At 43.0% G+C, this 19,282-nt stretch overlaps 1 protein-coding gene across 3 annotated transcripts; it reads right to left on the bottom strand.

Annotated features, from left to right (window-relative positions):
* Window positions 1-2,211: 2,211 nt before the first annotated feature.
* On the bottom strand, window positions 2,212-19,257 carry LOC113610627 (uncharacterized). Of its 3 annotated transcripts, none has more exons than XR_003429153.1 (3): window positions 16,822-19,257; window positions 9,769-9,883; window positions 2,212-2,638 (listed from the first exon to the last, which is right to left on the bottom strand). XR_003429153.1 is itself a non-coding variant. In XM_027088944.1 (3 exons), exons 1-3 carry the CDS (start codon window positions 11,460-11,462, stop codon window positions 2,452-2,454), a joined length of 678 nt encoding a protein of 225 aa, XP_026944745.1. In that variant the 5' UTR covers window positions 11,463-12,134; the 3' UTR covers window positions 2,212-2,451. The 3 variants fall into 3 exon arrangements, 1 of the variants encoding a protein (XP_026944745.1); XR_003429154.1 differs by having other exon boundaries at window positions 18,868-19,257; XM_027088944.1 differs by lacking the exon at window positions 16,822-19,257 and adding an exon at window positions 11,087-12,134.
* Window positions 19,258-19,282: the final 25 nt, after the last annotated feature.

Below are 19,282 nucleotides of genomic sequence, written 5' to 3'. Positions count from 1 at the left end.
CTAATGCAGGGGACCCGGGTTCGAGCCCTGGTCTGGGAAGATCCCACATGCCACGGAGCAACTAGGCCCATGAGCCATGGCCGCTGAGCCTCCGCATCTGGAGCCTGTGCTCTGCAACAACAGAGGCTGCAATAGTGAGCGATGGAACTGTGATGAAGAGTGGCCCCCGCTTGCCACAACTAGAGAAAGCCCTTGCACAGAAACGAAGACCCAACACAGCCAAAATAAATAAATGAATTAATAAACTCCTACCCCCAACATCTTAAAAAAAAAAAATCAATGTGTAAAGGCCAGGGGGCTGTCAGTGCTCTAAAGAGGCAGGGCCGGTGGCTAGAGAGTTAGCGAAGAGGGAAGGGAATAAGTACAGGAGCGGAGGACAGAGACCGTGTGAGGGGGGAGGTCAGCGGATGGCTTTGAACAGAGGAAGAAAGTTTTCTCCTTTCTCGAGGGCTCACTCTGACTGCCCTGTTTAAAATCATCTGTTGATGGGAGTCATGGGTGTGGGAAGGCAAAGGGCCAAAGCAGGAGGATCAGCCAGGCCGGGGATGACAACGGCCTGGGCCAGGTGGTGGCAGTAGGTGTGGCACAGGGAAGAGCAAATGAGCCAGGGATTCCTCCAAGGTGCTCCGTCTGCACAACTGCCAGGTGGTGTCAGACTTGACTGAGATGGGAAGGCTGTAGGAGGGGCAGGTGGGGTGGAGAGGATTAGGTGTTGACTGGAGACATGTTAAATTAGCGATGGTAAGCCCCCCTCAGAACTACCTTAGAAAGAGCAAAGATAAACGGGGAGTGTCTTTTCCACTCGACTGAGTGACTCTGCACCGGGGTTGGGGGAGTGGTGAGTTGGCATGTAGGCCTCGGGCCTGCGTGTCTAGAATGATGTATGACATTAACAAGGAAGAAGAGCTATGGCTTCTGTGCGTCCACGTGAGCCCGCATGCCTCTGGATAGCATGAAGATACTGTGCCTACTGCACGTCATGCCTTGTATCTTTCTATAAAGCCCCGAAATGTAATATGAGATTAAAACCTATCATGTCTTGTGCATCTGAGGCCAACTTGAACCCATGACTACAGCCATGCTGCAGCATAATAAAGCTGATATTTTAATCTCTCTGTCTGACCCCTGTCTCCCCATAATTGGGAAGGGAAGAAGTGTTCATTATTGCCTCCCTGAATCTCTGACATCCTGGTAGGAGTTTCCTTCAGGTGGTGATGTGTGCAAATCAGTCTTTATGGTAATTCAGAGGGTGAGAAGCTGACGGTAGACACGAAAATCCAACCCTGTTTGATCACGTAAGTCTTTACATGGCTCGTGGATTGATGAAAATTCTCTAGTGCTGTTCCTTTAATGAAGAATGGACAGTTCCCTACACAGGAAGGGCAAGCTGGTCTTCTGTGATGTGTGGCACTGAAAACTCTCAACAAAACGGACCCACTCTATCTCTGAAGGGCGGTGCACTCCTGAGGGGCAGAGCCGTGACTGGTCACAGGAGTAGCTCTCCGTCTTCAAGAAGCATGTCCTACGTGACCACATAAATGCAGCCCACGGGAACCACAGAAAAACCAACGTGGAGAGTGGTCCTTGCTGAGGTTCTGATGGGCATATTGGTATTTTCACACAGAGCTGCTGGGATTGAGCCTGATACTTCCTCCTTGAGCAGTGTCAAGAGGAAGAGAAGTGAGAGCACAGTTAAGAAGTGATGCTGGGGACTTCCCTGGTGGCGCAGTGGTTAAGAATCCACCTGCCCCGCATAGCACAGGGAGATCAGCTCGGTGCTTTGTGTCCACCTAGAGGGGTGCGATACGTAGGGTGGGAGGGAGACGCAAGAGGGAAGAGATATGGGGATATATGTATACACATAGCTGATTCACTTCATTATACAGCAGAAACACACACACCATTATAAAGCAATTATACTCCAATAAAGATGTTAAAGAAAAAAAAAAAAAGAATCCACCTGCCAATACAGGGGACACTGGTTCAAGCCCTGGTCCAGAAAGATCCCACATGTCACAGAGCAACTAAGCCCTTGCAACACAACTACTGAGCCTGTGCTCTAGAGCCCACAGGCCACAACTACTGAGCTCACGCACCTAGAGCCTGTGCTCCGCAACACGAGAAGCCACCGCAATGAGAAGCCCGTGCACCGCAACAAAGAGTAACCCCCACTCACCGCAACTAGGGAAAGCCTGCACGCAGCAACACAGACCCAACGCAGCCAAAAATGAATAAATAAATAAATAAATAAAAAAGAAGTGATGCTGGTGGCATTCAGTGATGATTCTCTAATAAGGAACTTTTGGAGGAAAGTTGTAAAAATTATTCTTGAGACCACAGATCTTATGAATGCTTCTCTGAAAGCGATGCCAACACTCTAGCAGTTTGAGAGGCGTGGCTCTAGGTTCCCTTCCTTCACCCCTGCTTATCAGTTCCTCCTGGCTTTCACATTTAATTGGGTCTGGCACATGTGAGTGTTCTCTCTTCACCTGCATCCATCTGACAGATCTGACCACTTTGCATATTAACGACTTGGCCACCTACCAACAGCATAAGCACCGGGATAAATCCTGGTGGAGCTTCTCTCCTCTGCTTCAGCGGAGGAAATGCTTGAAATGGTCTTGAAATGCTTTGAGATCTACAGCAATAAAAGCACAGGGAAACAATTTACTTGCTTGATGACAGGACCACTTGGTTCTTGCATAACAGAGAAGTCTTTTGGAAGTTCATGTGTACATCTCAACATCATCGCAATCACACCCAACTCATAAAATCTCTCTCTGGCCTAAGAGGTGCCCCCAGAACAAAATGACTTCTTGGACCATTTTATTTATTAGACTTAAGTGACTACAGTTCAGCATTCCTTTAATATGCAACTTAAGGACTCCCCAAGTTATGTGTTCTCTGCTAAATTACCCAGAGACACATAATTTGGAAATAAGAAGCCACCTGACATCTATGTTCGAAGGACACAGACAACCTAACACACAATTTAGGTAAAAACAACTCAACAGGCTTCACCTCTTCTATCATCTAAAAAAATGCAACATCAACGGTTTTGCCCTTTTACTGTGTATAAGGAAACCTCTTTCCTTATGCATAATTCACTGCCTTTCACTTCCACTCTCTGCATGTTCTTACACGTGGATGGACCCCCAGGCCAGCTGCCCCAGTGGCAGACCCCAGAGAGCAGCCCCATTGTGTTAACCCACTGGGCTGACTAATGCGGCATCACACGGAGGTAAGGAAGCCAATGACTGGATCTCAGGTTCCTCCCTGCACTTACTGCCCACCATTCACCTCAGCCCAATGTCTCAGGCAGAATGAGCCCGTTAAATGGGCTTGGAAAATGAAGCAAGTTTCCCTCTCCACGTGCCACTCACAGAGCATGTTTCAGTAACACATGCACAGGGCACTGTAGCCTTTGGAGCCAGCAGGGATGGAGAAAGCAAAGAAAACAAAGCCCAAAAGGATGAGAAAAGGCAGAAGTAGTAGCTTTCTGTTCCCATACAACTTAAAAAGTTATAAATAGATGGGGAAATGGACAAACTAGAAAAAATATTTTACTACAAAGAGAAATGAAAACCTTCAGTATTTAGACAAAGAAAGAAGCAAAGAGGATTGCCACAAAAGCCACCACCTCTGCATACAAAGAACTATACCAAAGGTTACAAATGCTGTTCTAAGCACTAGAATGCTTTCATCTCAAATTACTTTGGTTATTAATTACCCAAATATTTCCAAGACCTTCCACAAGAGAAAAAAGATACAATGCTCTTCTGAAGTCAGGCAGAATGTTAGGTCAGGAAACAAACTGGGTCACCCATCTGGAGTTTACAGGCTGAGAAGTTACCATTTTTCCCCAATAGATTTTGGAGTCAATTGGAGGGACCAAGAAAAAAAAAAAGTGCTTTTTTTTTTTTTTTTTCCCTGGGTTGAAAATGAGAATTTTATTTTCTTCCACTTGCTTTTCACTATACAGGTAGAGTTTATGCCACGCTTGACTTCTGAAAAGATATTCAGACAAAGTCAGAAGTCAGTTTTACTTTCCTGCTAGGGATCTGCTGCAGGGAGTTACATATTTGTAACAAAAGGACATGTGCCTGCAGCTGTAGAGCTGCTCACACTGCCCGTCTGTGTGCAGCAGGGAATGCTAACTAATGGGGCCAGCCTGCGTGTTGAAATAGCATCATCCACTAGAGGCCAGAATGAAGCCGCCTGTTCAGTGCTGCTGAGGCCCATTCAGATTCCAGATGAACACAGACTTAGGAAGAAATGAAACACGATGACGTCAGGGAGTGACACCATGCCCGTCGGTGACATGCCAGCACAATGCATTTCTGAATCCTCTTACGCGGAGTTTCCTTCCACATCTGAATCAGTGACCAAAGGAGGCACTGACAGGACATCTGTCAGCAAGAGTGACACTTGTATTGACGACTCTGGAACGAGTGTGGTCAGGTCTTTCCTGAACTGAGGATGAGAAGGACGGGAAAGAGCAAGGAAGGCACAGATGTTGGCACGAGAGGGGCCGAGATACACCTGTGTGGCTGATATAGGTGACAGCAAAGGAGAACACAGAAACGGGTGGGGAAAATGCCCTTCAGTTCTCAGACCTGGAGCTGGGCTGTGAACCCAGTGGAGCCCAGTCCGTTCGTGGGGAGCTAGTTAACTACACACAGCACATACGCGACATGGAATACGATGCAGTCACCGAAGAACGAAGTAGACCTGGTTGTCTGTTGTGGAAAGGCCTCTATGACATGCTGATGTGAGAAACTAGCAGACGGTATGCTCTTGAGTGATGGCATTTGTGTGCATTTGTTAAGGACGTGCACCAGCAGAGACACATCCCCACACACGTATAAAATTCTTCCCAAAGGAACACACCAACAATAACGACAACAACAAGGCTTGCAATTAGGGCTCCTGCACTTGCTGTGGCCCCCAGTCAGGGTCAGATCCTTCTCTGAAGCCTCTCCTCAGTTCCTTACAGTTATCATCTCAGTAAGACACCCCTGGCCACCACATGTAAAATCGCAATCGCTCCAGCACTCTCTACCCCGATTTGCTGCTTTATTTTCCTCCAAAACACCTATTGCCATCTGCCACATTTCATGGGTCAGTCTTTTTTTCTTATTTTTAGGCCATGCTGTGGGATCTTATTTCCCCGACCAGGGATTGAACCCATGCTCCCTGCATTGGGAGTGCAGGGCTCTTAACCACTGGACCACCAGGGAAGTCCCTGTGGGTTACTTATTTACGTGTGTGTTTTATCTTCTGTCTCACTCCACTGGAACGTAAGTGCTAGGAAGGGAGGGACATTTTGTCTGTTTTGTTCCCTACTGTGTCCCCAGTGCCTAAGGCAGCATCTGTTCATAATAGGGTCTCCAAAAGTTTGTTACATAAATTAGTTAAGACAAGTCCTCTGTTGTTGTTCTGAAGGGTAAAAAGAGCTAGAAGTTACTTAAGGTTACCAAGGCAATGAGACTGAGATGAAGCCGCTGCTCTGCCCCCAGTTGACTTCCCTCCAGAAGTGGGTCCCAGGAATCCAGGGCATCTCCCTTCTGTTGGGACTTTATACTTAAAAGCTTTCGCTATCTGGAATGACTCTGCTGCAAAGTTCTAACAGGGGAATGCAGCTATTCATAGACTTTTGACGGAAAGATAGCCCTCTTCTCCTAGAAAAGTCACTCACTTCAGCCAACAGCACAGGTTTGAGAGACTCTTGAAAAGCTGGGGAAGAAGGACACCTGCCCGGCAGGTCAAACCAGCAGACCAGCCGGCTGCTGATGGGAGGACAATTGTGTCAGCCAGGCCGCCCTCATACCCCTGCCTGGAATGAAGTTCTCTACACAGCCCATTTCACTCAGCCCCAAACTCAGCACCCGCAAAGATGCAGCAGAATACAAGGAATGGCCCAGCCAGAATTCTTAGCAGGGAGGGGAGTGTCTTCCTATCATCATATTTTGCTGAAATAATTCTGAATTGTGCCTTTGAAGTAGAGAATGGCAGAGCCTGGAGATTCTCTTTGCCGAAGTCTTGCTAATGGAGACATCTCCAAATACTGATTGAATTCTTGGGGCAACTCCTTAAGCAATCTATCCCTATTTCACCACTTAAAAAAACAGAATTGTGAGAAACATTTTTGGAATAAAGTATTTGTTGTCATGTGGACAAATATACAGAAGTTGGGCTAACTGTAGATATTAATGGGATTTTTTTTTTCTACTTCTCCATTCCTAACTACAAATTAGTTACCTCCTGAAGAGGTATCTACTTAGTATGTAGACAGGGGAAATCACGTGATGCAATTTCATGCTTGGTTTGTGTTCTCTTCAGTTTTATTTATCAGGTGGTTTGCATTCTATTTTAAATGCGGTCATTCTTAAATGCATGAATATCTACAGCAATATTGCTCTTCCCAGATTATCAAATGTGTCACTACTTCAAGCATCTAGAAGCCGGTCCAGGACATAGGTGAAACGAGCTAAAGTAACACTGTATCAAAGAAAAATGAATGCACTTTGCTTCTTATGTTTTCATTCAAAGCTTTATCAACTATTATTTAACAGACAAGCTTAACAAGTATGCTTAATTAATTTCTAAATCTAAAGCAGAGTGGAAGGAAAATAAGGCTAGGAAAAAGATGTCATAGTCAGGCAGCTGCAATGACTCAGAGGTGAGATAGATGATAATAATAAAAGAATAAAATAAGAATACAGGTAGTGAATATTCATAACAAACATCAATTGTCAAGACAATATTTAACTATGACTGGTGTATACTGAAATGGCAGAAAGATTTCTAATGTATTCTAGAAAAATTTAAACCAGAAATGGCTTTAAAAGAAAGGAGTGTTTAAAAAAGAAAGATGTTCTTATCTGAATTATTCCTTAAAAGGTCCCAACTCAACTCTTAAAGCTAACAAAATGGAAATTATTATATATGTGGAATATACAATATACAAACATATATTCCATATATATATAATAATACATAGATCAGAGCTGATTGATAGACACATGGCAATCCACTAAAAATGAGTGGCTTCCCACAAACGTTACAGTTATTTCTGCATTTATTCATTTATTTGATAAGTATTGAGCGCTTATTAAGATCTAAGCACTGTGCTAGTTCCCAGTGAGCTGCACAGACTTGTTCTTGACCTTGAAGACCCTCCTTACATTCTACTTCATTACATTTTACATTTCATTTCCTTGAAAGAGGGAAACAGGGCACTCTGGGAGCAAGTAAACAAGTAGACCAGACCTAGTCTGAAGGTGGTGGGTGGGAAGCTCTCATGGGGCTTTGGGCTTGGATCTGAAGTGATTATCACTTAAGTAAGTAAGAGGCTGCTGGTGGGATAGAGAGCGTGCACCACCACAGGGGAACTGAAGAGGGCCCTGCGGTTGGTGTGAAGGGGGCAAGAGGCAGAGGTGGAAACAGCCTGAGCCCAGAAGGACATGTTAATGTGGTCCATCTTTATTCTAAGGGCCACAGCAATCCATTGCAGAGTGACCTTCTATGACATTTGAAAAAATCCCTTTGATGGTGGTGTGATCAGAGTGAGAGTCAGAGTGGTTAAGGGGGACAAGGTAGGAGGCTCTTGCAGTCATCCAGGGAGAGCGGATGGTAAGGGGGCGAGCATGAAGAAGAGGCGTTGGATTCAAAAAGATATTTAGGAGGTAAAAATTGACAGGATTTGGAAAGGACCAAATATGGAGGTGGGAAAAGGAGAGGCAGGGATGACCTCAGGGATCTAGCCTGGGCAGTTAGGTGCACAGTGGAGGACACTACAGAGGAACAGTGGTATTACGGGATGGAGAGCGGGGATCCATGAATATAGTTTTGGACCTGCCAAGTGTGGAGCTCCAGTGAGACATTCAAATGGCCACATCAATCAAGAAGGTGTATGTATGCGTCTGGAGTCCAGAGGTCAGTTCTGGGTACAAGATATAAGCTTCAAGCCCTGCACGTCCACTGGGTATGGATCCTATGAACTTAGGGGACAACAGATCTTAATGTTAAACTCATTACTGGGAACGAACCAAAAGTTCCCAAGGGAAAAGTGCTTTTGATAAGTTTGGTTCCAGAGAATTAAACCACTTACACTTTCCAAAGACATTGGCTGAAACAAGAAAAATGGATTCTACGTCATAAAGCTCAAAAAGGGCACATAAACATGTAATCTAACAGTGCACAGTGGCTATAATTCAATACAGGGACACATCAACAGCATACTACATACAGATGTCTTCACAGCGAAATCTACTCAACCAAAAGTTCACAGTCACATTCTAGGGATGGCATTCAGGATAACCAGAAATCTGAACGGATCTATGCAGTATCTAAAAGAGTTTAAAGCAGTGGTGGCATAGGCATGACTTGGTTAAGAAATCTGGTGTTATGACCCACAGGATTGAAGAATAGGAGGCTGGAGAGGAAACAGAACGGAGGGGATCAAAGCAAGGGTTCTCACGTCAAATGGGTTTGGACACCGGCTCTGCCACTTACTAACTAGGTGACCTTGGACAAGATCCTCACCTAAGATCAGTGACCTCTTCTGTAAAATGGACTGCTGGGAGGAATATATGAGACACTGAATGCAACATGTTTGACACATACAGAGTAGGTACTTAAAAAACATTCACTGTTTTGATGACGATGATAATGACAATGACATGGACTGTTTTCTGAAAGGGGTATAAACACCTACCAAAAAGGTAAGAGAGTTCTAGGATAAGTTTGGATGTACCAAATAGACATACTATTAATCTTACTTTGACTCATCAAATCCTACATGTATACAGCACTTAATAATTTTCAAAGTACTTCCATGGACTTTATTCATTTAATCTTCACAAAACTCCTTCAAAGTCGAAGAGTAAATACTGTGCCCATTTTGAAGATGATGAAACTGAATCTTGGAGAGTTTAAGTAACTCATTCAAAGCCCCTCAGTTAATAAGTGGCAGGGCCACGATTCATACCCAAGTCTTTTCATTTCAGCTTCTATATTCCGGCACTGGTTAAGGATCCCAGAACAAAGAGAAAACAAAGTTGAGGAACTCTTTGGAGAAGTCTGTTTTAGAAGACACCTCTATAGAAAGTTGCCAAATACAATATGAAAGATGGATGAGAGTGCTTGCCATCTTGGAAGCGAAGCCAAGCGATGGAGAGAGACTGAAAGCTCATGTTATTGTGTTAAGTTGCTAGATGAAACCCCAAAACATTTTCAAATAATCAAACCAATTCATTTTTTTCTGATGCCCCACTAGTTTTAGTAGTGCTTCCATCACTTGAAACCAAACCAATCCTGACTAATAATCCGGACATTAGGCAACTCATTACTCCTTCAACAAAATCCAAGCATCTTACCTCTATGACTGTACTCATGCTATTTCCACCAACTGGTATTCCTTTTTTTAATCTGTTCAACTACTATCTACCCTTCAAAGCCTCCTTTCTTACTATCTGACAAATAAGGCCTCTCCTGATTCCACCAGTACCATAACTTCTTTTGCTCCCCAAGCACTGTTGCGCTTCTCTTATAGAACTCCATACTCTGGAGTAACTGTCTCTTCTTCCTTTCTGTGTCTGTTATAGCATCCTGTACAGCATCTTGCACATGGTAGACCTTCAGTACATAATTGATTTTACCACAGTGTATAAACCAGAATGTTAATTAATTTTTCAGAAGATTGCCAATGCTAATACTTAGTTATTTAAAATGTTATTATGTGACAAAACAAAAGAGAAGTCAAACCTTGGCTTCGCGTCTCTAAGTTTATGAGATGAACATGCAGTACTGGACATTTCCCAGTGTCCCCCACAGCTGGTCATTCTGGAGGTCATTTTGTGGGTAGCAGAACATAACCTCCCTAGAAGTATAAAATACAAAGTTACAAATCCTTCGTGCTTCATCTAGATTTTATAGATTTTATTTTCCAGATGTATTTTGTTATCTCTGTTGATGCAAGCCATGTTACTCAGCTTCCCAAATCTTATAAAAATATTATAAGCATACTTTAATAATATTCTACCATTTTATCTGTATCTCAAAATAGCTTTGGAATGTTATATTTTATATTGTTTGTAACAAATCATGTAATTCACTTCCAAAAACAAGGAAAGAGAATGAATTCAAATAAGAAAATTTTTTGCATAAAGATCTAGCAAGGTATTTTAAATTCCTAATCTGAGCTTATTCTATGAAATAAAAATGCATTAATCATTTTCTACCTACATAGCACTTAAATTGGAGAGACAGATTTTATTTTCTAATGCTTGGTTGTTAAAATGTATTTTAGATGAAACACATATAATACTTATTCCCACACAAACTACTACACAGCAAAATGAATAGAATCATCACACTCATGAAAAATGCAGGCATCGGAGAGAGATATCTATTCAACCAGAAGAATGCTATAGCATTTACCTTTCAAAATAACTATTTTCTAAGATTACTTTTAATTAGCTAATGGCTTTTGTTCTGCCACACACACACAATAAATGTATTTGCATAGTATCTCACAGTTTATACTTTACTCTGATAATTATCCCTCTTATAAATTGAAGGTTTGTTCCCCCCAACAGAATTCATATGTGGAAACTCTACCCCCTAATGAGATGGTATTAGGAGGTGGGGCCTTTGGGAGGGGATTAGAATTAGATGAGGTCATGAGGGTGGAGCCCTCATGAATGGGATTAGTACCCTCGAAAGAGTCACAGAAGAGCTTGCTTCCCCTCTCTGCTTCTGCCATGTGAGAACACAGCAAAAGACAGCCACCTATGAACCAGGGAGCAGGCTCTCACTAGACACTGGGTCTGCTGGCACCTTGATCTTGGACTTTCCAGCCTCCAGAACTGTGAGAAATAAATATTTGTTCTTTAAGCCACCCAGTGTATGGTATTTTTCTTACAGCAGCCCAAAGAGACTAAGACAATGCCCATTTCATATTTATGGAAAATGAAACTAAGAGGTAATATATGAAGGAGTTTGTGTCTCAAACCCAGTGGCCACATGGCATGTTATACAAGTGCCAATCATGAGACTGTCTTCCCCAGCTTTGGTTTCATACCATAGTCGCCTTGAGGTTTCCAAAAGCTAGTCTCTTCCAGAGCTGCCTCTGTTGCACAGCCTTGTCCTGGGGGATGGGTGTCCCCTTTGCCTTCCACAGCTGCATGGCTCTCACTCCCATCTCTCCACTCCCTGGCCTCCCTGTCCAGGCTGGCACCTTTAGACTTGCCTCTCCCTTCTGGAGATGTGATTACCAATTCTGATTCGGACAGTCTAGGCCCCCGGAAAGGCCAAGAGGAGTTGCTCTCTTCTGAAGAAAGACCCCTGATCTTATTCGGCATACGCAGAAAATTATTAGAAATATGTCTCCAGTACACTGGCCCCTTGCTCTGGTTTACATGGTGGCTCACCCCTCCAGGAGAGGCTGTCACCAACATCCTGGAGGGGGAAGGATCCCTTCAAATCGGCTTTGGAGATCTCTTTGGAAATGGGGTGACTTGAAGGTGGTATCTTTTCCTATTTCTCATGAGTTGTTTGCCTGGTGACCACTCGGGGTGTCTGTACTGATCTCCTGTCTACCCCAGGTGGTGACAATTGGTCAAACCAAGCCCTGCTGAGCACACCGTGTGCCTCTGCAGTGGGTCCATGGATGTACATGAAACTCATGGTTCTCCCAGGGGCCCTCTGACACATTCAGCGAGAGGCTGGCCATCTGAGGGGCCACTTAACTTTTGGGACGTGTTAGGTTAGCAGGACTCGGCACACTTCTGTTCAGACAGCCTCTTGGCATTCTCCCCGTAATAGTCTTCCCTGTGCTCTCCGTGATGGCATGTTTCCATCCATTTTTATGCTTAATGTCTGTTTGGGGGGACCCCAAACTGAACCCCACATTGTCTGATTCCTTTCTCCTTCCATTGGAGCTGCTAGAGGGGAGCATACTTTGACTCCCAGGCAGTCTCTGGATGAGGTCTTCACCTCTGGAGCTGTCAGCTTTGAATTCTGCTCTGACATCCTTGGGGTGTGCTATGCGGCTGCTTCCCACTAGCTATCTATTTTACATTTGGTAGTGTATATCTGTCCATGCCACTCTCTCACTTCATCCAGGCTTATCCTTCCTCCTTCCCGTGTCCTCAAGTCCATTCTCTACGTCTGCATCCTTTTTCCTGTCCTGCTCCTAGGTTCTTCAGAACAATTTTTTTTTTAGATTCCATATATGTGTTAGCATACAGTATTCATTTTCCTCTTTCTGACTCACTTCAATCTGTTTGACAGTCTCTAGGTCCATCCACCTCACTACAAATAACTCAACTTCGTTTCTTTCAATGGCTGAGTAATATTCCATTGTATATATGTGCCACATCTTCTTTATCCATTCATCTGTCAATGGACACTTAGGTTGTTTCCATGTCCTGGCTACTGTAAACAGAGCTGCAATGAACATTGTAGTACATGACTCTTTTTGAATTACAGTTTTCTCAGGGTATATGCCCAGTAGTGGGATTGCTGGGTCATATGGTACTTCTATTTTTAGTTTTTTAAGGAATCTCCATATTGTTCTCCACAGTGGCTGTATCAATTTCATTCCCACCAACACTGCAAGAGGGTTCCCTTTTCTCCACACCCTCTCCAGCATTTACTGTTTGTAGATTTTCTGATGATGGTCGCCCTGACTGGTGTGAGGTGATACCTCACTGTAGTTTTTTTTTCTCAGTACGCGGGCCTCTCACTGTTGTGGCCTCTCCCGTTGCGGAGCACAGGCTCTGGACACGCAGGCTCCGAGGCCATGGCTCATGGGCCCAGCCGCTCCACGGCATGTGGGATCTTCCCGGACCGGGGCATGAACCCGTGTCCCCTGCACTGGCAGGCAGACTCTCAACCACTGCGCCACCAGGGAAGCCCACCTCACTGTAGTTTTGATTTGCATTTCTCTAATGATTAGTGATGTTGAGCATCATTTCATTGTTTGTTGGCAATCTGTGTATCTTCTTTAGAGAAATGTCTATTTAGGTCTTCTTACCATTTTTGGATTGGGTTGTTTGTTTTTTTTTTTTTGATATTGAGCTGCATGAGCTGCTTGTAAATTTTGGAGGTTAATCCTTTGTCAGTTGCTTCATTTGCAAATATTTTCTCCCAAACTGAGGGTTGTCTTTTTGTCTTGTTTATGGTTTCCTTTGCTGTGCAAAAGCTTTGAAGTTTCATTAGGTCCCATTTGTTTACTTTTGTTTTTATTTCCATTTCTCTAGGAGGTGGGTCAAAAAGAATCTTGCTGTGATTTATGTCATAGAATGCTGGGCCTATGTTTTCCTGTAAGAGTTTGCTAGTGTCTGGCCTTACATTTAGGTCGTTAATCCATTGTGAGTTTATTTTTGTGTGTGGTGTTAGGGAGTGTTCGAATTTCATTCTTTTACATGTAGCTGTGCCGTTTTCCCAGCACCACTTACTGAAGAGGCTGTCTTTTCTCCATTGTATATTCTTGTCTCCTTTATCAAAGATAAGGTGACCATATAAGGTGGGTTTATCTCTGGGCTTTCTATCCTATTCCATTGATCTATATTTCTGTTTTTGTGCCAGTACCATACTGTCTTGATTACTGTAGCTTTGTAGTATAGTCTGAAGTCAGGGAGCCTGATCTCTCCAGCTCCATTTTTCTTTCTCAAGATTGTTTTGGCTATTCGGGGTCTTTTGTGTTTCCATACAAATTGTGAAATTTTTTGTTCTAGTTGTGTGAAAAATGACATTGATAGTTTGATAGGGATTGCACTAGGGTAGTATAGTCATTTTCACTAGAATGTTGATTCTTCCAATCCAAAAACATGGTATCTCTCTCCATCTGTTTGCATCATCTTTAATTTCTTTCATCAGTGTCTTCTAGTTTTCTGCATATAGGTCTTTTGTCTCCTTAGGTAGGTTTATTCCTAGATATTTTATTCTTTTTGTTGCAATGGTGAATGGGATTGTTTCCTTAATTCACTTTCAGATTTTTCATCATTAGTGTATAGGAAAGCCAGAGATTTCTGTGCATTAATTTTGTATCCTGCTACTTTACCAAATTCATTGATTAGTTCTAGTAGTTTTCTGGTAGGATCTTTAGGATTCTCTATGTATAGTATCATGTCATCTGCAAACAGTGACAGTTTTACTTCTTCTTTTCCAATATGAATTCCTTTTATTTCTTTTTCTCTCAATTGCTGTGGCTAAAACTTGCAAAACTATGTTGAATAATAGTGGTGAGAGTGGGCAATCTTGTCTTGTTCCTGACCTTAGTGAAAATGGTTTCAGTTTTTCACCATTGAGGATGATGTTGGCTGTGGGTTTGTCATATATGGCCTTTATTATGTTGAGATAAGTTACCTCTATGACTATTTCTTGACAGTGTTTATCATAAATTGGTATTGAACTTTGTCAAAAGCTTTTTCTGCATCTATTGAGATGATCATATGGTTTTTCTCCTTCAGTTTGTTAATATGGTTTATCACATTGATTGATTTGCATATATTGAAGAATCCTTGCATTCCTGGGATAAACTCCACTTGATCATGGTGTATGATCCTTTTAATGTGCTGTTGGATTCTGTTTGCAAGTATTTCATTGAGGATTTTTGCATCTATGTTCATCAGTGATATTAGCCTGTAGATTTTTTGTGTGTGTGACATCTTTGTCTGGTTTTGGTATCATGGTGATGGTGGCCTTGTAGAATGAGTTTGGGAGTGTTCCTCCCTCTGCTATATTTTGGTAAAGTTTGAGAAGGATAGCTGTTAGCCCTTCTCTAAATGTTTGATAGAATTTGCCTGTGAAGCCATCTGGTCCTGGGCTTTTGTTTGCTGGAAAATTTTTTTTTTTTTTTTTGCGGTATGCGGGCCTCTCACTGTTGTGGCCTCTCCCGTTGCAGAGCACAGGCTCCGGACGCGTAGGCTCAGCGGCCATGGCTCACAGGCCTAGCCGCTCCGCGGCATGTGGGATCTTCCCGGACTGGGGCACGAACCCGTGTCCCCTGTATCGGCAGGCGGACTCCCAACCACTGCGCCACCAGGGAAGCCCTGCTGGAAAAGTTTTAATCACATTTTCAATTTCAGTGCTTGTGATTGTTCTGTTTATATTTTCTATTTCTTCCTGGTCAGTCTCAGAAAGTTGTGCTTTTCTAAGAATTTGTCCATTTCTTCTACATTGTCCATTTTATTGGCATATAGTTGCTTGTAGTAATCTCTCATGATCCTTTGTATTTCTGCAGTGTCACTTGTTACTTCTCCTTTTCCATTTCTAATTCTATTGATTTGAGTCTTCTCCCTTTTTTCTTGATGAGTCTGGCTAATGGTTTATCGATTTTGTTTATCTTCTCAAAGAACCAGCTTTTAGTTTTATTGATCTTTGCTATCATTTCCTTCCTTTCTTTTTCATTTATTTCTGATCTGATCTTTATAATCTCTTTCCTTCTACTAACTTTGCATTTTTTAAATTCTTCTTTCTCTAATTGCTTTAGGTGTAAGGTTAGTTGTTTATTTGAGATGTTTCTTGTTACTTCAGGTAGGATTGTATTGCTATAAACTTCCCTCTTAGAACTGCTTTTGCTGTATCCCATAGGTTTTGGATCATCATGTTTTCATTGTAATTTGTTCCTAGATATTTTTTGATTTATGCAGTGATCTCTGGTTATTTAGTAGTGTATTGTTTAGCTTCCATGTGTTTGTATTTTTTACAGTTTTTTTTCTTGTAATGGATATCTAGTCTCATAGTGTTGTGGTCGGAAAAGATACTTGATAAGATTTCAATTTTCTTAAATTTACCAAGGCTTGATTTGTGATCCACGATATGATCTATCCTGGAGAATGTTCCATGAGCACTTGAGAAGAAAGTGTATTCTGTTGTTTGTGGATGGAACATCCTATAAATATCAATTAAGTCCATCTTGTTTAATGTGTCATTGAAAGCTTGTGTTTCCTTATTTATTTTCACTTTGGATGATCTGTCCATTGGTGAAAGTGGGGTGTTAAAGTCCCCTACTACTATGATTGTGTTACTGTCGATTTCCCCTTTTATGGCTGTTAGCATTTGCCTTATGTATTGAGGTGCTCCTAGGTTGGGTGCATAAATATTTACATTTATTATATCTTCTTTTTAATTTTATTTATTTATTTATTTGCGTTATGCAGGCCTCTCCCGTTGTGGAGCACAGGCTCCGGACGCGCAGGCTCAGCGGCCATGGCTGACGGGCCTAGCCGCTCTGTGGCATGCGGGACGTTCCCAGACCGTGGCATGAACCCGTGTCCCCTGCATTGGCAGGTGGACTCTCAACCACTGCACCACCAGGGAAGCCCAATTACTACTACTTTTATTTTTATTATTGTTATTTTTTAAATTAATTAATTTATTTATTTTGGGCTGTGTTGGGTCTTCGTTGATGCATGTGGGCTTTCTCTAGTTGCAGCAAGCGGGGGCTACTCTTTGTTGCAGTGTGCTGGCTTCTCATTGCGGTGGCTTCTCTTCTAATTACTTTTGTTTTTAAATTACTACTTCTCTTTTAATTACTACTACTTTTAATTTATACTACTTTCAATTACTCAGTTGGCTCTGCATTGACATAACCGACACACAGTCAAGATGTGCTTTTAGATTCCAATGGACAGGTGATTAAGTCAAACACAAACTGACTGGCCTGCCTGTGGAAAAGAAAACATCAGAAGCTAAAGAAAAAAGAAAAACTGTTTTAAAATTATGGTTTGCAATTACTTGAGAGCGTAGTGGAGAACTGGTGGTGTCAGTATATGCAGATAAACAGATGTTTGCTTAATAAGTCTGTACCTCACTCCTTGTTGAATGCCAAGATGTTTTTAAGACCTCAGTACTTCATTGTTTCAATACTGTTTCTTGCAATCCCCTGAAATCTTCCAAGAAATTAAGCCTTGCCCCTCGACCCCCCCCCCCCAGACTGCAGTCTGCACATGCCACCTACAGGCATAACAAGACCCTGGTTTTCTCCAAGGTAGCCACCAGGATTGCTTAACTATCATCCATAAAAACCCTGGCAGGCGGAGCAGAAGTCAAGGCAAAGGCAAGGGGCATGGTTAATACAAAAACTCGTGACACTGAGAGGGACAACAGGGGAGATATAAAGGAAAATGGCAACCGAACGAGAGAAAAGAAAACATAAGTGTTAACAAATTAAGGGCTGGGAAAACTAGGAGAGTGTATCAGTTACATGTTGGAAACAGAGGTTGGCTTTTACCTAAAACCAAACCACATGCCCTCTGATAAATGATTAGAGCCCAGAAGAGACTCTTCTAGGAAGATAAACCAGGACACACACCACAGGCCTTAAGAAATACATATTCTACAGCAAACTTTCTCCCCCCCCAAATCCAACATTGTTCTGTTTCTGGTGCTTACACAACACCTTCTTAGTTATAAAAAAAAAAAAACCCTGCAATTTCATCTCAGGCAAGCCTGTGATGGTAAGTAATCATCTAGTTTTACAGGTGGGAATGCCTGTGTTTTAATGTGGAGCCTTCGGGATTTCCTAAGCCAGGACCTAAGCCAAAGAACAGTCCCCTGGACATGGGGAACTTTCTCCCAGCCTCTGCACTTTGCTATTACTCACATACTGGCTCTCTCCTCTCGTGCATGCGCTTGTTGTCTGGCCAAAGAATAACACACCTACAATCAAACTTTCACTTGCCAGTTTGTCACTTAGAAAAAACATTCTACCTTCCCCTTGATCCCTATGATGTCATGATCGATGCTCCAGCAGTCAGTGTGGTTATATGGGAAAAGTGTAGGGTTGGGATTCAGGCAAACAATGCTGAGTCTAAATCCCAGCTCCACCACAAGCGATCAGTGTGTCTTAACCTGTTTCCTCATCAAAAAAAAAAAAGAGAGGAAACAAGTGAAACTTACACTCCATCCCTATCTCATGCTTCAGGAATAAATAGGGATAAAATATCTTAGGTGCCTGGCCCAGAAAAGGTAATTATAAATCTGTTATGTCTCCTTCTTTTAATTTATATGATAAACGCAAAAAAACTCTGAAGCACTTATTCTGTTTGCTCTTTATTCATTCATCAAACTTTCCTAAGAGCAAACATTCCTGAACACAATGAAATTGATGTGGTTGTCTCTGTCCCCATGGAACTACAGTTGGAGGGGTTCGGGAAAGGGGGAGATGAAACAGCTGTTAAATGAGTGAATGAATTTGCTTGAATTAATGAGTTTTAAATCAACTATACTCCAATAAAAATTTTTTAAAAATTAATGAGGGGTGAGGCTTGAATAAAAGCTCCATTATGTCAAAAGAAAATGAAACTAAGTTCAGGTACTGAGCTTGGAAGCCAGACCCTGCGTGGTTTAATTCTGGACTCCACCACTGGGCAAGTTGCTGAAGTTTTCTGTTCTCCCCTTTCTTCTTCTGTAAAGTTGAAATAATAATAGTTCCCCATTGGGTTACTGAGAAAAGTAAAAGCAACACCCCTCCCTAGAGCACCCCATTTCTCCCCAGCATTTACTCCACACATCAACAGGATTCCTGAGGTGCCTAGGTTTCCACTTAGCCTCTGGCCATCCTGAACAGCCAAACTGCCCCAAAGACGCACCCTAACTCATTGGTCCTCCTGGATGACAAAAAAGAAAAGCCGACTGGCCCCCCGGGGTAGGACCATGCTACTTATGGCACCTTTTGAGAGTACGCCCAGGCCCAAGGGTTGACAACCAGAAAACCCAGCCCTTCCAGAAGCTGTGGCCCTCTCCTAATGGAAGTTGATTAGAATGAGCTGGGGCTCCTTGATTAGAATAACAAGGACTCTAAGCGCCAAGCTCCGCCCAGACCTTCTGAGAGCACAGTCTTTGCGTTCCCACCTGGGCCCCCTGAGAAACTGACGTCCTCCATCTGGTTCGGCAGAGGCAGCAGCCCCTGGAAGGAAGGGCAGGACGGGATAGTAAAGTAAGGAACAGGAAGCCCACGGTCTGGGAATCACCTCGGTGTGGACGGTTACTACCTACATGCATAAGACTTAAGTGTCCTCGTGCGTGCACCGCGGAAGGACTCTGCAAAGAAAGGTAAACCGCTAAGGCAAGTAGAAATGATGAATTCTTTCAGCCAAATGCTATCCCAAGCATTGGAATACGCAGGTGAGATGTTACATAAAAGTACTAGAGGGCTTCCCTGGTGGCGCAGTGGTTGGGGGTCCGCCTGCCGATGCAAGGGGCGCGGATTCGTGCCCCTGTCCGGGGGGAATCCCGCGTGCCGCGGAGCGGCTGGGCCCGTGGGCCG

The sequence above is a fragment of the Aethalodelphis obliquidens genome, unplaced genomic scaffold, assembly GCF_003676395.1.
Source record: "Aethalodelphis obliquidens isolate GAN/ISIS:26980383/991018 unplaced genomic scaffold, ASM367639v1 scaffold64, whole genome shotgun sequence".
Classification (NCBI taxonomy): Eukaryota; Metazoa; Chordata; class Mammalia; order Artiodactyla; family Delphinidae; genus Aethalodelphis; species Aethalodelphis obliquidens.
Note: the sequence above shows the minus strand (reverse complement) of the source record. Positions and strands in the feature narration are given on the sequence as shown.